The 17,856-nt window shown below is 48.2% G+C and overlaps 1 protein-coding gene across 1 annotated transcript in view; it reads left to right on the top strand.

The window, feature by feature from the left end:
* The first annotated feature begins 13,349 nt into the window (after positions 1-13,349).
* Positions 13,350-17,856, top strand: part of CHST13 (carbohydrate sulfotransferase 13) — a 28,321-nt gene continuing 23,814 nt past the window's right edge. Inside the window, exon 1 of the mRNA XM_058032236.1 lies at positions 13,350-13,443. Coding sequence (XP_057888219.1) covers positions 13,350-13,443 — 94 coding nt within the window. The remainder of the gene's footprint in view (positions 13,444-17,856) is intronic.

The raw sequence follows: 17,856 nt of genomic DNA, 5'->3' as shown, positions 1-17,856 counted from the left end.
ACAAGCCAGGAGCCCTTTTCTTTTGATGGCAGCATTCCAGCTTGTGGCATGAGGATTTCACTATGGGTTCCATGTTGGAGGGATCCTCTCTGTTACAACATGGGCTGCTTTTGTTCCATGTGTTTGAAACCTTTTGTCTTCCTGCAGAAGCTGGCCACTGGTGCCCCAGCAGTGCAGGACAGGCAAATATCACCTCACAACACTTAACTGTCTCATAAGTGATACCTGCTCTTGCTCAGACACCTTCAGCACTGAGCACATGGCTTGCTGCACCACCAGCCTTCACAGGAGCAGGAGAGGGAGGGTGGTGTATAACAAACCTGGATGTCCCTCACAGAAACTCCTTTAGATGTGCATTAGGAGGGATTAGCTATTTTGGAGTAAACTAAAATGAATCGAGTTACCTCAGTTCTGTTTTGCTCTGCCATTGACTGGTTCTTCCATCACAGGAAAGTCACTTCATCCTGATACAAGGACTGTAGGGGCGTGTATCCAGGGGAGGTCTGTTCCATGCTTTTCTGGTAATGGCTGTGTTCACTTTCTGCTTTGTCCATGTTCATTTGATCTGGAGATATGCCTTTAAAGTTTAGAAGAGGGTAGCATGGATTAGAAGTCCTTGTTAAAGACCCAAACATGCAATAGATAGTTTAAAACTGTAGTGAAGGTGTAATTGGTTAAAGAGCGAGTAAAATGGAAAGGAACCTGTGTCTGGTAGGGCAATAGAGCTCCATATTCTCACCCTGTTAGCCCACAAAAACGATTATGGGGCTCCTACAATGGTTTCAAGATCCATTGTACTCTTGGCTGCCCACTTTTTGCCACAAAGAGCTATAAATGTGTCATGTTCCCCATGGCATTAACTTGTTTGGCAGCACAGCCTCTCCTGAGCCAAGCATTTCTATAGTGGCACCACACAAACAGTGCTGCAGCCTGATGTGAATCACTGAGTATCCCCTCTCCAGAGCAGAAATGTGGGGGGGAAACTGCTGGCACCCCCGGGCCTGTGGGCTTTCCTTCTGCCTGTGCCAGCTGTGGGGAGTTCTGCAGGGCTTGTGAGCAGAGCTCTGCATTCCCCAGCTGCTTCCCATTGCTTTTACACAGGACACATGCAGGGTGGCAAACTGGGAACAGGGCTTGTCTTTGGGTGGGGCTTTTGAGGACTACTTAATGAGACACTTGTGGTCTTGTGGTCTTTTGCACATCTTTTTGATGTGCTTTAGTACAATTCTGATCCCAAAGGGTATTGCCCAGCAAACATTCATCCTAGTGAGTCTTTGGGGTTCTTTGTGTTCGAACTTTGACAATTCACCTGTCTTGCTTAGGTAATAGCAAAAATATTCCCCTAGAATCTGGTTGAAGGATTTATATTCAAGGCCCAGGATGCTGTCACTGTACTGATCTCTTCTTATGCCACTCTCAATGCAGCTCACAGACTGGTGCACCCACTGTGTGCTCCTTCTGCACCTCTTACCATCACCTTCCTCTTCATCCTCACTGTCCTACCCAGCTCAGTCCATATCTTAGACAAACTATGCCTCCATTTTCTATTGCAGAGAAGACACAGCAGCTGCGGCCCTGGGTCCAGCAGTGTCCCCTGTTGTTCCTGGCCTCTGTGTTGGAATGGATAATGAAATGCTTCTCATTTCATCTTTATTAGGCTTTCCAAAAGGCTTTGGAAAATAAGATCTCTGTCTGAAGGGGTCTCAAAATTCACAGGCTCAGTTAACTGCATGGACTAGAAATCACCTGGAGGGCTTTTTAAATATTTTTTTGACCTGTGAAAATTTAAATTCAGCAACCAATGTTTTCTCTGCAGGAGGGGGTGAAATTACCACCTCTTAACTCCAAGGAAAAAGCTGCTTTCCCTGATTTCGTTTCAATGCTTTAGATGTTAGTGATTAACAGTGTAAGCCTTCATTTCTGTCTTTGCAATACTGAATTTTGTGCATGTGGCAAGTGATGCAGGTACACCACCTATTGCTAATGGACCAGCACTTCCAGCAACAATAATTCATTTCAGCTGCCATTGTTTTGCCAAATTGCAACTATTTGGGCTGAAACTTCCTAAGCAGAGAATGTCTGCTTCATACTGATTAATTTGCCTTAAATATCAGCAAAAATGTTTCAGGTGTTCTTTGGCCAAGGTTAAAGGGATTAAATATTGGATGTTGCTCTTACTACTTTGGTTATGGTGGAGGTTTTTCTCCTTTCCATCAAAGAAATTCTACCACCTACATTTGTTGTACTCTAAGCTTGTCATTTCTTGGATGGGATTTCTGGTGTCAGGCAGGGCTGTCCTGGGAGCCTCTATGAAACAAATGGTAAAATCACAGCCCATTTCACTGCCTCCTGTTACACTCTGCCTCCTGGAAACCTTGCTCTCCCTGCTCCTGTCCTCAATCCCACCATCCAAGCTGAGTAGCTTTCTGCTGTCCCCTCTTTCAATCAGATACACTTGGGGTTTCAGGCCTCCTTCCCCTCACTCCTTACAAATCTGTCCCAGTGCTCAGATGTACATTTTTATCCTCCCTGAAGTCAGCAAATAGGCTGATTTTAGTTGGTTGTATGAGTCTGGACAATGTGAACATTTCCCACTTGATAGAACTTCTCAGCACTTTCTGTGTCTGGAGAGGGTATGGACACTGAACATCTGGGAAATCCTTGTGTTAGGTGAGTTTATTCTGTTTTTTTGATAGCTGATTGATTTTACAGCCAATATTCTTATGGGCAGGTGGGGGAAGAGGATTTTTGGACCAGGAGAAAACCAGATACCTGAAGCTAGTTAAGAAAAGATTCCTCCCCGTTCTGTCCCCACTTAGTTAATATGATATTTACTTAATATCACTTAATATTATTTAAAATTGGCAAGAAAGACATGCTGCAGGAAAACAGAAATATTCACATCTGTCACTGTAACTAACAGGGACTTTCTCTGAGCACAGCCCAGAAAGTCAGGTGCATTTGTTTTCATTGCTGTTGGATCTCTCACCAAAAGCATTTGGTTCCCCAGCAGGATTTCCTGCTCTGGCTTCCATGAGATTAATTGTTTCAAAAGCTGGAGTGGATGGAAAGTTGTGAAGGCTAAGTCCATATAGAGCTAGCACTAATTCTCCATGCAGGAAAAGCTGATATTTTGAGCAGTGCCATGTGTTTCTGTGCAGTCTTTCTAATATTTCATTCAGCTGTTACAGATTTTTTACTTTATTCAATCATTATTTAACATATTAAGAAGGACATGAAGAGGTTCCATGCTGCTGTTGATTGATACCTTTTCCTTTATAATCCTCTCATAGCAATTTTTAAAGTTTCATTGCCACATTTACAGACAGCAACATGCAGTCACAGATCAGACTTCTTCAAACCCAGGGCAGGTGTTGGAGGCACTGCAATCAAAAAGAGGAGATTTTGCTTTGTGTCATTCACTGCTGCTCCTAACAGTGGTCACAAAGAGTGGGATCTAGGATTAAGTTTCCCTCTGCAGTCCTGACTGATTGAAGAATACATTTGAGAGACTTCAGCTGAGAATGGTTTTCTTTCCTCGTCTTTTGCATTGTTCAATGAAGATTTCATTGGAAAACAACTAGTTAAGTACATCTCTTCTTCAGCTGAAGCTGCAGCAACCCCATAGCTATAAATTCCCGTGTACCTAGACAGGGGCTCACGAGATCCATGGAGTCATGCCCACTTTGTCAAGCTCTGGACATCCTGAGAGGAGACTCTGGAAAGTTAGCATTTGCCTTGACTGCATGCTTGGCTGGTTTAACACCAGAGTCTCTGCTGGGCTCTGCAGGAATAGTTTGGCTGGCTACAAACCAAAGACCAGAGAAAGTACAGCTACAGGAGCAGAGCAGAAGACAGCAGTCGTGGTTTAACCCAGCAGGCAGTGAAACACCACACAGCTGCCTGACAGACTCTCAGACACACACACCCACGACTGGGAGAGAACTGGGGACAAAAACTACAGGACAGCAGTGAAGTCATATATACTGCCCTGCAGTGGGGATGGTAACTGTCTGTATAGCAGACCTTTACTACATTTTTTCCCCTAATTCCTAATCTTTTCCTAGCATGCAGCCAGAGTTTATAGTCTGGGCCAGCCCTATTTCTAGATAATGTTTAACCATGATTCCCTGTCACTGATTATCTTACAGCTCAGTTTCAGCTGCTTTGATGGGTAAACTTTTCCACATGGTCTGTGGACATCATTAAAACGTGACACGAGCCTGGTGCTTTCAGCCCAGAGGGATTTGACCCCCCTCCAGCAGCAGGCTGAGCACAGCAGCAGCCCCTGGCTCTCCCCAGCCCCGTGGTGCACTGAGGAGCTCTGCACAGGAGCCTCAGCCTGCACACTCCATGCAAGCTTGGATGAGATCCATGGTGCAGCACAGTATGGATTCATAGCTCATTCAGAGCATGTCCCTCTCTGCCACCCCTGCACTTTGAGCAGAGAGTTTTTAATCCCTCACTAATTATTAGGTATTCTTTGTCTTGCTTTGATCAAACCAGGAGGTTGGGGGTGGCTGTAGTCCCCCATCCTGCGTTTGGGAGAGCCGTCATGAACGAGAGGACTGCAGCACAGAATTGTTGGCCAGGGGCATCTCAGGGCATGAGCCACAGAGAGGCTGACTGAGGCACTTTGTTCGAGCTCCTTCACTCCATTAGCTCCAGGATGCCAAATGCAAATAGAGCAAGCTTCAGTGCAGTTCTCATTGCTTCACGGTTTAAAGACTACAACATATGCCTGAGCTACCTTGTACTGTGTCCAGCTGGTGCTTTCTGGACATGCCCTCATTGAAAGAGACAATTGTGTTTTGTTTAAATTAATTTCTGAAGTTTAAAAGCCCATTTATATCTGCACAGTTCACTGAATTGAACCTCTGCACAGTAGCATATTCAGTTTCTACTGTAACCTGCTTCTGGCTGTAGCTGTAACCACAAAATAGCAGCCAAAAAAAAAACCAAAAAAAAAACCACCAACACTCTACTCACTTTTTTCCTTATTTTTTTAATTTTTTTTCCCTGATGACACTGGCTGTACTGTTCTTTGAAAAGAGGGTTTGGGCAAGGCATATGACTGTGCTGTCTTCCTCAGCTGAGAGAGGAATTGGAATTCTCTCTGCCTTTGCTGAAATCACTCTGTTGCTGAGAACATCTGTAGAAATGAAGTAGCTTTTTCTCTTCTCCTCTCACTGATGGCAAACTTCAGAGCAGGTCAGGCTCATGGGTGTTTGTGTGGATTATTTTCATGACACTGAAAAGGGTAGAGCCTGTCTCACTGCAACCAGCTGGAAATACAGCAACCTCTTTTAAAAGTACATGATTTAGCTGCCATCAATGTATAGATTTGCTGGCAGCCAGACTGTCCAACACTGCCAGGTGCTCTGAGAGGAGGTCTGGCCATGCCCTGGGCAGTGCAGAGCAGCGGGAACTCAGGCAGCCACTCTCTCTGCTTCCAAGGATGCTGGAGCCTCCTCCAGGGTGCCTCAAAGCTGCGGACAGGCTGCACCTGGGAGCTGGGAATCACAGCTTGAGTTTCTGGATGCCCATGACACACAAGCTCATGAATCATCCTCCCATGGCCAATCTCTGCAAGACGAGCCCAAGGCACTCCCTGAAAACCTTTGATCTGAAGGGTTTGGCCTGCAATCTGCAGGGCTCCATGGGCTGCTCCTCCTGAATTGATTGTGGTAGTAATAAAAGCTCCAGCTGCAAATCCCTGTTCCCTTCTGTCTGTGGACACTGGGATGAGGAGCTTGTTTGGAAGATTTCTTTAGCAAAGAGAGAAGCCAGCTGGCTTGGCTTTCTCTGCAGTGGCTCAGAGGCTTGGAATGGGCTTTCTCCACACCACACGGAGCTGATTTGGTAGCTCTCCAGGACTAAACTTCTTGCAAAAGACACCTCTGGATATAGTTTCTGGTGGAGGCAGACACCATGGTTCCTTGATAGACCTCCTAGACATTATGGGTCAGTGGCTGTCTGATTTTAGCTGTGCTGGAATTTTCTAATGCAGACGTAATTCAAATAGAGCACCCAGAGCATTGGAGAAAAGCCCTTATTATTTTTAGTCTAAATAAAAATAGCATCTCAGGCTTCCTAGAATAGTGAAAACACAGAGTATCATGAACAAGAGCTGGACTAAGAATATTTATATGCCTTTTCAGCCAGGGTTTCCATGAAATAGAAGCTGTTTGAATTGGATTTGCTCAGCCCTGTCATGTTCAGACATATGCAATTACTTCTCTATGCTTAAAATTGCAGTAACAAACCTGAGTTGGACTTTGTGGCAGTATGTACTCAGTAATGTATTTAGTTGATGATGATGATTATTTTAACTACACCTCCTTCAGTAAACAAGAAGATCTGTTTTTAGTCATGAGGAGATGTATCAGCTGTGCTAAAGGGATTTAGGAACTTGAAACCTCAGCCAGATATGGTCAGTGAGGACACTACCTAAGTCACACAGGTTTCTTTGAAAATGTCATTCCATACTGTTTTCTTTGTTCATTTTTCTCTTTCCCCAGGGCCAGCCTGCTTCATTGTAGAAAGAGTCAGCAATGTCAGTATTTCAGGATGGTGTGGTTATGCTGTCAGGACATGGTGTGCTGAGGGGAGAAAGGACAGACCTGCTCAAGCTTCCCTGATGTGAGAGGGACAAAAATAAATGGGATCTCTGTCCCTGCCTACAACACAGGGTTTTAAGGAGAAAGAGAAGTTTCTCAGCATGTTCATTCTGTGGTTGGGGAGATTTCTATAGTGCTGTTCTGAGCACTGATGGCAATTTAGACTTGCTATTTACAGTGTGGGTGTTTTCCCCTTCCCTTTGGAGCCAGTTCAGATGGATGTGTGCATTGTAGCAGCAATGTGAGTGCTAGCAGTGCCCACCAGGCTGGGAAGATGCTTCCCTTGGCCACAAGCATTTATCCCCACAAAACACCCCTCACTCCACTCTCACTCTGCCTTTGCTCACACCTGGGGAGTTACAGAATGCAACACCCCAGGTCACAGTCTTGTACTCAATGCTGCTGTGCTCAGAAAGGGGCTCTCCAAATGAGGTACTAAAACTAAAGTCTCTCTCATGCTGTTTCTTGGCTGTGGCTGGTTGGATGCAGCAGATCCCAAATTCTTTGGTCCCAGGATTCTGGTCATGAACAGTCAATGTAAATCAACAGAAATCCAGGAAACAGAACTTTCCAGAGAGATTTCTGAGCAGTCTTTGCTACCTGCTCTGCTCCTGAGATACCAGGCTTGTCTGTGCTGCTGAGTTATGTGCTTTCAAGCAAATAAAGCCCAGTTTAGAATATCTGGTTTATACCTTTTGTGAATGTATAAAAGCATGCTGTTAATCAATTTCTTTCTATCAAATGCATGTGTCCTGTACATGGTCCCTCGGCTGGGATAAAAATGCAGTCTCTAGCAAAAGCTTAAAGCAGCCAAAGATCTGGCCTCTCCATTACAGGCTTCAATCTAACAATCCTGGGCTCCAAATCCATCACAAGGCACTGTGTCTGCGTGGGCAAGCTCTGCCTTTTGCTTCCCCATCACCAGCTGCAGCCAAATGGCAGAAAGCACAGTGCTCAAATTGCCCTGAAATATGGAGAGGTTTCTTGATGGCATCTCCAAGCCTCTCTTTCCCCATTTTGGGAATACTTTGAATGAAAACTGTGCCTCCAAGGAAAGAATTTCTTGTTCTGACATGCTGGAACTGTGGTAGCAGGGTCAGCATGTGGTGGTGCAGGTGCTGTGCCCATCTCACCTGGCTCTGCTGGGAAGGTCCAACAGTGCCTGAATGCAGACAGAGGCTTAACAGAGCTGCCAACACTGGATTCCCAAAGACCCATACCAGGTCATGGTGAATTTCTGTGAGGTTTAGGGCTACCTAGTAATGCAGACCCTGCAGAGTGTTCCCCCCAAAAGTAGAGAGCAGTCAAATAAAACATTTCTATGCAGACAATTCGTCATGACCCGGTTTTAACCCCAAAACTGGGCAGTAGTGTAGCTCTCATAATCCCCCCAGGGATTTAAATACTGCAGTGTCACACTGTGAGGTGAAACAGCAAGGCATAGGATACAGTCAGGATTTTCCATTAATCCAAAAATTATGGGCTTGGGCCCTTGAGAGACCATCCTGCCCTGAGGAATTTGGGTATATAAACTATAGGGATATTTGTATTTTTTTTTCCCCAAGACAGGATTTGTTGTTATTTGTTGAGATTTGCAGTACAAGGTACGAATGAGACAGAAGACATTTTTATGAAATAGTGAATAGTCAGTGACCACAAATACTGAGAAACCTTCAAGAGAAGGTAATTTGGGTCCTGTAAAAAGTCTGACAATGTACCTGGTCTGAACTGGGTGTTTGTGAGCCAGGCAAAACTCTATGGGCCTTGTTTCAGCAGTTTTTACCCTTCACTTCAGAGCCCTTGTGATCAGGCAGATACAGCTCTTCCTTGGAGGGAGCAACAGCTTAAGGAAAAAGAGGGAAAAATTCCCACCTCAGAGGACACTTGAAATGCATGGGTTTTTGTTTGTGCTTGAAAGGCTCCAATTCCTCATTCCCAGCCACCATAATCATCAGGCTGTAAGAACAAGCACTGAATGTGAGAGTTCCTGCTCTGTGCAAAGTTTCCATCCTACCAACAGCATTTCCAGTAGATGCAGGCAGAGGGTTGTCCTTAGAGCCTGTAATTTGGTTTGCTTCCATCACCACTGGTGCTTTTAAAGGAACAAAGCTGCTTTTTTTCCTTTATTTTTAAATTGTGGCAGAAATAAAGTTAAAGGAATGTTTCCTTGAAATATATTTTGACAGAGGCCAGCATGCTAAAATGAGAAGAGACAGCCCCGTTTTTAGTTCCTTGGTCCTTAGGAAGATTTCTGAGGAGATCAGGAGAAGTCATCAGCTTTTTCTTTTTTATGTGGTGAGGGGGTAACAGAAAGGTTGAGAAGCTGTGGAATTTAGCCAGGCTACAATATTGGCTACTCAGAATCAGGTGCTATATGCACTATTCTAAAACTCAGAAATGTTTTTCTGATGAGGCTTAAGAACCTTTTATCCAACCTCTGTCTTTTGTATACTGACCTTGCCAATATTTAGTCCAGCACTCAGTGGTGAATAGTCCACCCCAGCATGGTTCTCTGCTCCTGTGAAGTAAGGCTCTTGTATATCAGTGCAAAGTGAGCATAAACACTAGGGCATTTATGAAATAATGTTTGAAAAGTCACATTATGCAGGTACAAAGGGCTACAGAAAATTATGGAAAATCAATGCACTGCTTGAGAAAGCAAGTATTCCAGCTCGATGCTCTCATCAGCAGGGATTTTTCCTTTTAATACATAAAAGTGACAGAACAAGGCTCTCTGCTTATCTTTCAGGGTAAAATGTCCTGAGTCCCTGATAAGGATGGATCAGATAAGGTCCTAGGAAAAATTTTAGAGGGTTTGTAAATCTGGAAAGGATTGCTTGGCAAGATCTTTGGTGTCCATCCTGGGGAAACTTGCAGAACAAGCTCAAGCAGGGAGGCTGTGCAAAGTCCCTCTCAGCCAGCATGTTACAGTGATGCCATAAAACTCAAACCACAGCATTGAATATGAGGATACACAGGGGTCCATGGACACCCCAGAGGCAGGGAGATGTCTAATGCAGTTCTTAGGAGACAGAGAGGAGATGACCCATGGTCACCCCTGGAGCATCTCCCAGCTGCTGAGGAAAGCCTGTGTTGCACCAGTGTCATTCCCACATCTCTGCCCAAGCCTTCACTTGGTGACACTGACAGTGGCAGCACTGCCAGTGCTCCAGAGCCACCAGCAGCAATATCACAGTGCTCTAGGGCCACCAGCAGCACTGTCAGTGCTCCAGGGCCACCAGCAGCACTGCCAGTGCTCCAGGGCCACCAGCAGCAATATCAGTGCTCCAGGGCCACCAGCAGCACTGTCAATGCTCCAGGGCCACCAGCAGCACTGTCAGTGCACCAGGGCCACCAGCAGCACTGTCAATGCACCAGGGCCACCAGCAGCAATATCAGTGCTCCAGGGCCACCAGCAGATGGGACTCTCACCGGCAGGAGGCCAGGGAAAACTGCTTCTGCAGCTCCAGAATGAAACAACTGGGTGCAAAGTCAGAATATCCTCCAGAAAGGCTTTTTCACAGTGGCTGGACAGCCGGGCCTCAGGGAGGAGTACATACAACAGATTCCTCAGTTTCCAGCAGCAACTAGACGCTGTTTAATTTCTATTCAGCATGGTCATCAGACCAAAGCTCAGGGTTAATCTCACTCATGGCACCAAGGTCCTGGGAAAAAGCAAAGCATGAGACAGAAACCTGCTGAGAAGACAGTAACGAGCATTGCTAATGAGCAGGGAGGGCAAGCATGCACTGCATCAAAGGCACAGCATCATTCTGCAGGCAAACAGCACTTCCTCTTCACCTACAAGCCAGATGCAGCTCAGACCTTGGCAGCAATAAATAATTTCCCTCCACAGCATGTTTTTAGCACCTTTTGATCGTTATTTTTGGTTACCAGTATTGTTTAATAGTCATAAATATCTCCAGCCATGCTCTGAACCCCACAGTGGGAGGAACTGTGGGGACAGGGAACAGGGGGGCCCTTCCACAAGGAGTTCACAGCCTGTCAGGGAAGGAGCCATTGCCATTCTACAGCAAATACTCATTTCTCAGTTCTTCCAACTGACCTGGCAAAGCAACAGATTAAGACACCAGGCATCAGTGCTTGCCACATTTATTTTATGTGTGCTGCTGAGCAGTTGTATTTTCATGTGTGCTTTGTGCACCTGCTGTTCTCCAGCCACCAGTGGGGCCTGAGGAGGGAGAGAAGGGCTTCTCCAAAGCAGACTGAATCTGATGATTCCATTAGAAATAGGCAATCTGAGACACTGACGGCTTCATCTTGTGCCCTTCTATATATCTGCAGTGATCTTCTCAAGCAAGCACTGGTCACTGTTTGCCTTAATGGGCTGGGGTTGCTCTTTTCAGAATGGTGGGGCTGCAGGGGAAGGGGGATGGTACAAGAGAGCAGTTTGTGTGACCAGGGAGGTCTGTCACTCACTCAGGAACAGGCAACAGCAAAGGCCTGACCTCCCAGCAGCTGGTGCCACTGGCAGCAGCCAGCTCTAATCAAAATATATATCTTCCCCCTGGAAAATGGGTTTGTCCTTCTAAAGGGGATTTTCTCCTTCTGAAAGGGGTTTGTCCTTTAAAAAAGGAAGCATTTGCTGCTGAGTCCTCATAGAAATCCTATGAAATGCTCACAATGTGCTTCCATGTTTAGCCCCGTGGATCTGAACAGCACGTTCACCTCGGGCTGCTGAGGACCAGCCTCGCATATGTGATGTGCTCACAGATGGCCCTGGCCCTGGCCCCGGGGATGAAATACAGACAGCAGGACTCAACAGGTCCTGCTCAGTGCTTGAGTTTCTACTGGGATGATTTACTGTATTTTCTTTAATGGGAATTTCCAACTATGGGTGAAGTTTGCTTATTTCTACTGGTTTGATTCCTCCTGCTGAACCCAGGGAAGCTGGGCTAAAGGGATGATTATTTTTCCTAGCTCCTCTGGGAGCCTTGGGCTAGATTTTCTGGTGTTTCAGTACTGGAAGATGCAAATAATGAAAAATTTACCAACAGTCTTGAGTACACATTCCAGCTCCTGAAAAGCTACTCCAATAGGGTTCCTACTGCACAGGCTGGATATGTCTTCAGTCATTGAACTCTCTCTGGCCCCAAGGACAGCAGTACCAGACTTCCCTTTTGCTGCCCCTGAGGTCTACCAGCCCATCTTTACATGTGAGGCAAACCTCAAGTGTTTCCACACTCATCAAGGGGCCAGAATTATTGCACCATTTGCAACAGAGAGCAGGCTGCATGTGCACAGCCATTGGCACAGCAGCGCTCCCCGAGCTCTGTCTCTTGCTCCCTGGCGCTTGGGGTCACAGAAATAGATCACAGATCCCTCCCTGTAGATCACAGAAATAGATCACAGATCCCTCCCTGTAGATCACAGAAACAGATCACAGATCCCTCCCTGCAGGTCACAGAAATAGATCACAGATCCCTCCCTGCAGGTCACAGAAATAGATCATGGATCCCTCCCTGTACATCACAGAAATAGATCACAGATCCCTCCCTGCAGGTCACAGAAACAGATCACAGATCCCTCCCTGCACAGATCCCTCCCTGCAGGGATCAAACAGCCCCAGGGCTCTGCTGCCGAGGTTCCTTCCACACTGGGGTGCCCTTGCAAGAAGAGGTGTTAGGGTCCCAGTTGTGGTCTCATTTCTCTTGCCCTTCTCTAACCATCCAACAGGGACATTAAAGAGCTGTTTAATTCTATGGGCATAATTCCACAGCCTGCAAGGTGCTGTGAGTGTTCTTATTTAATTCCAGTTTCCTTCACTACAATGAGATTCTCCTCCTGGTTTCCTCTGCCCTAAATGAGGGTAGAATGAAGCCCTGCATGTGCACATACCCAGGCTTTCTTTGTCATTCCCTGTGGCTCCTCCTTGAGCTGTCCTCTTTTTCTTAAAACTAAGTGTGCTGGGGCTGAGGAGAAGCAGTGAATGGGTGCTGTCAGTAGAATCCAGCTCTCGATCTGGCTAATTTGGCAGGTGGCCTTTGAGTAGATCTCGAGTGTTTTACAGAGCTGCGTGAAAAGCATTGCTGCTATTTCAAAACTGGGGCAACGAAAGCTCTGGGCTGGTTCTGCCTGTGACTGCGGAGCCTGGGGGATAGAGGATGCAGTAAGAGAACTTTGTGCTCTCACTTTCCAAAAGCATGCCGAGAATCATAGAAAATTGTGTCCTCCTTCTACAGAAATGTATTGCTTGAGGTGGAATTAGTCAGAAGCATTATTGCTTTCAGTAAAAGACTGCAGGGGCGGGGGGTAGGGTGTATTTTAAGGCCACGTGTATTTTAAGGCCACGAAACTTTGTGATGCTTCCGAAGCACTGACCGTGCACAGGAAAGTCACCAGGAAACTCCCGACCCTGCCAGCACAGCAGCGACTCCCGTTTCCCCTCGGGGAGCCCCGGAGCCGTGACAGAGCCGGGCAGGGCAGCGCGCACCGCGGAGCGCCGGCAGGGCACGGACACGGCCCCGGCCGCGAAACCCCTCCGGCCGCCCCCGCCCCGCGGCCGGGCCGAGCCGCTGCCGGCGCCGCGGGGCTCTCGGGGGGCGAAGTTCCCGTGGCGGCGGCTGAGCCGCCCCGTGTCACTTCCTGCGGGCGGGCGCGGGGCCGCGGGCGCGGGGCGGGGCGGCGGCGGCGCCCGGCGGGGCTCGGCGGGCCGGGGCCGGGGCCGGGGCCGCGGGCGCTGCGCTGCGCCGCCAGCCGCGGCCGAGGATGCGGCGGAGCCGGGCTCCGCGCCTGGCGCTGGCCGCCGGCCTCGGCTCGCTCCTGCTCGTCCTCTTCTACTTCCAGAGCAGCCTCAGCCCAGGTGGGTCCGCGGGCGCCGCGCTCCGGGAGGGTCCCCCGGCGGTGGCGGGCGGAGAGGGGAGCGGGACACGGCGGGGCACGGCGGGCAGCCCTTCCCTGCTCCCGGAGCCCCTCGGGTGCCGGCCGGTCTGAAGTTGCGTCCGCCGGGGAAGTGGCCGGCGTTGCCCATCGCTCGGCTGAGCCCGTCCAAGTTCGGCGCGGTGCGAGCAGTGACAGCCGTGCCTCCTGCCCAAGGCACCGACCCTCGGGTCGCTGTCCCGCTCGCTGTCCCTGCGGGGCACGGAGCCCTGGTGAGCTCGGTGCCATCGCGGAGCTGGGCGCAGTTCGCAGCCCCGCCGAGGCTGAGCGGGGTCGGTGCGGGAGAGCGGAGCTGCCCCGTCCCGCCTGTGCCCGTTCACAGCCGCGGTCACCAAAGTTCCCGGGAGACTTTGAACGGCTCAAGGGACTTCTCGTGTGTGTGCTCTTAGAAATTTCTCGCAAGTTGGGAAAGAATTCTGAACTAAAATCTGAACCGTTTTGTACTGGGGGGATAATTTATTTCCTTGCCTTTTCTGCTCCTTTGGGGAAATTAGTTCCTCTTTCCTACGAGATGTTTTTTGGGTAATTGCTGCCGTTTTAACAATGTACTAATGTTTTCTGAGTACAGCAGCAATCCATCAATGGGGCCTTTAGAGTTACATCTTAAAATTCAGAAGACTGACTTGACTGAAACGTTAATGGAATTTTATCAGTGTAGACTAAATGAAATGTGATTTTCTTTTTAGAGGGGCTGCTCCATCACTTTAATGTGTTTTTTCCCTAAAAATAAAAAAGGCATAACTTGTTGGCTGAGTAAGATTGAAAAGGAGTTGGGTTTCGAGCAAGCATTTGTTATTTCTAGACGAGCATGTGAAGCTTGTCAGATGAATTCAGAAATCCCAGAAGACCATAATCAGTATTGTATTCCTTAGTAACTTTTTCTTTTCTTAAGGAAATTATTTATGCATCATATTTTAGTATTGGGGCTGCTCAGTAAAAAGTGCAGCACTGAATCAGCTTTAATCTCCAGGGGTGCTAATGAAGAGATGATTGTGTTTTACACTGGATATGCTTTCTAGCATCTGTCTGGAAAACAAATCTCTTTTCAGGACTCTGGTTTTCAAAAAAGAGATTCTGCTGGTCTGAGTCAGCAGAACTTTCTGCGATTAGTTGACTTTAATTCCTCACCTGATCTCAACCCAGTTTCATGCAGAGTTCCCGTCAGGTCAGAGCAAACCAGGTGATGGTGATGGTGTCTCACGAGGCACTGGAGGGAATTTGGGTCTGGAATGCTAATGCAATGCCCTGCAAATCTGTTCTTTCACGCGGGACAAGTGTGGTTTTTGAAAGTTCCCATAGATGCTGATAGGTCTGAGGTAGGGATCTCCAGCTGCTGGAAGCAAGTAATGTTTGTCACTCTGTGGGAACTCGTTTGTGAGGTTGTGGATGCCCTCTGCGGATTTGACCCTTTAGGTTCAATAAAGAAGTGAGTTAAAGCAATATTCATGTTCTCTAGCACCAGCTTATTTTCTAGCCACACTGTTGTCTCCCTGGGTCCAGCCTTCATTTTTGTGCCATTTCTTTCCCTTACTATTTTTCAGTTTACAGTTTTTCCTTTCTTCTTCAGATCAGTGAGAAACACTAGCAGAGGAAAGGTCATTACCATATACAGAAAAGAAGCAACCTACGGATTACTTCATTTTTTATCCCAAATGAAAGCAAACTGAGACCAGTTGCTAGAATTTTAGAAGTCATAAGTTACAATAATAGGTAAACAATTTGCAAATGAAAATGTCATCTTTAAAGTGATGTCTGCCTGGGGGTTATTTGGAGTTCTGGTCGTCTGGTGTCATTTGGTTTTTATATAATAATGAAGAAAAATACTAGAAAAAAAGGAACAGTGCTATGAGTTTCCCCCAGGAGCAGTCAGATCCTTTCTCCGTCATTAGCAGGATTGAGCAGGTTGCCTTCCCTGGGCCACCCACAGTCCATTACACAGAACATGCTGAATTAATCCTTGCTAATGGCACATAGAGACCAAACCTTCCTGTGAGCAGGACAAGGAATGGGGACAATGATGATACAAACCTTTAAAGCTTGAGAGTGCTCACGGCTCCCTCAGCTCAGGGAGCAGGAATTATCCACTCTGGTTGCCTTGCCCAGTCACAGCTCCACCCGGACAGTTGTGCATGCAGTGGTTTGTGCTGAGCTCCGTGGCTGGATGGAATAAGGCTTTCTTGTTCTGCCTCAGGAACACCCACACACCAGCCCGTGCTGAAATAACTCTGCTCCTGAATGCCGCTGAGTTGGTGATTTTGGTGGTGGGCTGAGTCAGTCTGTACTGCAGGCAGTGCAGAATTCCCTGTTGTCCCTCCTGGAGGCAGGAATGGGCTCAGTGTGTTTGCCAGAGGGGTGGGACAGGTCCTGGTGCTCCCCAGGGAGGTGGCCTTGTGTGCCTGAGTGTGCCCTGACCTCGTGGCCCAGGTGGGTTTTGCTGCCTTTCCCTCCTGCTGGCTGTGCTGGTGGGCAGACACGGGGTCTGCAGCCCCTCACTGCCCTGGCCCTGGGGTGGAGCTGTGCCATGGGCTGTCCCCTGTGAGCTGGCTGTCCTGCTGGCCATCAGCTGTGGCTCCAGGCTCACAGGACATCTGCATTGCAGGAAGGTGTTGAGGTGGTGCTGAGCCCACTGGCCCTGGACCTTCCACACCATGCCACAGTGGGTAGTTCTGGGCTGTACCTGGAGCAGTCACCTCTCAGCACCTGCTGCACCTGGGCTGGTGGCGTGGGCAGGTGTGCTCAGCTCCCAGGCAAGCCTCGGGCCATCTCAGCTGAGCCCAGGGGGTGATGAGAGCCACCAGGAGTCCTTGGCTGTACTGGTGTCACCCCACAGCCATCCAGGAGATCCTGTCTGGCCTCGGCATGATTATCATCCACCATCTGAGCTGATGTTCCTCTGCTGTTCCCACTGTGAGCTGTGCTGACTTGTGCACGCTGTACAATTTCTGCACAGAGGTGAGGATACACAGCAGGGCTCCCAGGCTGGTGTTTCATCTCACTCTGCTGGCAGCACATCTAGGCTGGCACAGCAGGAGATACTGGAGCCTGCCATTCCTTGTCTGCATCAGAGCTTTGGTCACTGCTGTTCTCAGGGGGACCACACTGATTTTAGCAACAGTGGGGGAGGTGGGATTACTCTGGTTGTACAGATGAGGGATAGAGGGAAGGGGGAACATGTGAGGGAGGTGGAGGGAGGTCCTAAGGCCTTGTGTTCATCTGGTCTGGTTTCTGCAGGGCAGTACTCTGGGGCCACCCCAATGGTATGTCTTTGGGGCAACTGTGAGTAGGCAAACTGTACTGACATCTGGAGAGCTGGCAGATTTTCTGCAATAGGAAAGAAGGAAAAGCTCTCAATCTCAAAGTGCTCCTTTATTTCTGCTCTGGTTCTACCCATTTCCAGCATCCAGCTGTTGTTTCTTAGGTCTTTTTAGCACCACTTGCTCTATGCTGGCTTCTGTTGTTTCACAGCCTGCTGTCAGCACGAGCTGTTGGACCTCAGGGGGCCTTGCAGGTGAGATGTACTCAGCCTTTGGTCTGACTCTTTCACAATGAGAGATACCAGAAGTACCAGGGCTGTGATCCTATTCCAGAAGGCTTTCCAAGTGAGCAAGCAGTGAGAGCCCTCTCTCCATCCTTATCTGCTCCTGTATCAATCAGCTGGATCTCTGAGCTCTGATAGAGCAAAGCCTCTTCCAACCCCTTCACCAGCCTGAGACAGAAGGGTTGGGGTGCTGCAGGAGGATGAGCAGCAATGCCAGAAGCCACCTCAACATCTGTAGCAGATACCACAGGTAGGAATCTGCCTCACCTCACAAAAACATCTCTGTGTTTGTTAGCTCTGTGATGTGCCAAGGTGGGTATGGAAGACACCACTGCCACCACTCTCTGCCAAGTTCTCAGGTGGTTTCAATTGCCCCGCCCAACACCCCTCAGGACCAGCAGATCTTGGAGAAACTCTTGCTTCTCATTGTTCCAAATTTATTGATCTCAGTCAGCTCCATCTCTGTGCCTAAAGATTGGCCCCTTCAGAGGGATACAAATTATTACAGAGATTGTAGAGTTGATAAGTGATTTGACCCGCAGAGCTCTGATCCCTGAACCTGCAACTGCACCTAGACCTGGCGTGAATGGAGATAAATACACACCTAAATATTAGCAGACCTTTGAAAACTAGGGATTTTTTTTCTTTTTCAGAACAGGAAAGAGCCTATTTTAATCCTCAGTTCCTCCCCATTGTTTGAAGGTATTTGGAGGCTGAAATTCAGCCGCTGCCTTGGGACGTGCGCGGGGTTTGGCCAGCGAATGCTCCGAGCCTGGGTCGTGCCTGTAGCTGGCTGAC

This window comes from Melospiza georgiana, chromosome 11 (assembly GCF_028018845.1).
Source record: "Melospiza georgiana isolate bMelGeo1 chromosome 11, bMelGeo1.pri, whole genome shotgun sequence".
In the NCBI taxonomy this organism is placed as follows: domain Eukaryota; kingdom Metazoa; phylum Chordata; class Aves; order Passeriformes; family Passerellidae; genus Melospiza; species Melospiza georgiana.
The sequence above is the reverse complement of the archived record's forward strand: the minus strand, read 5'-3'. Positions and strand labels throughout refer to the sequence as shown.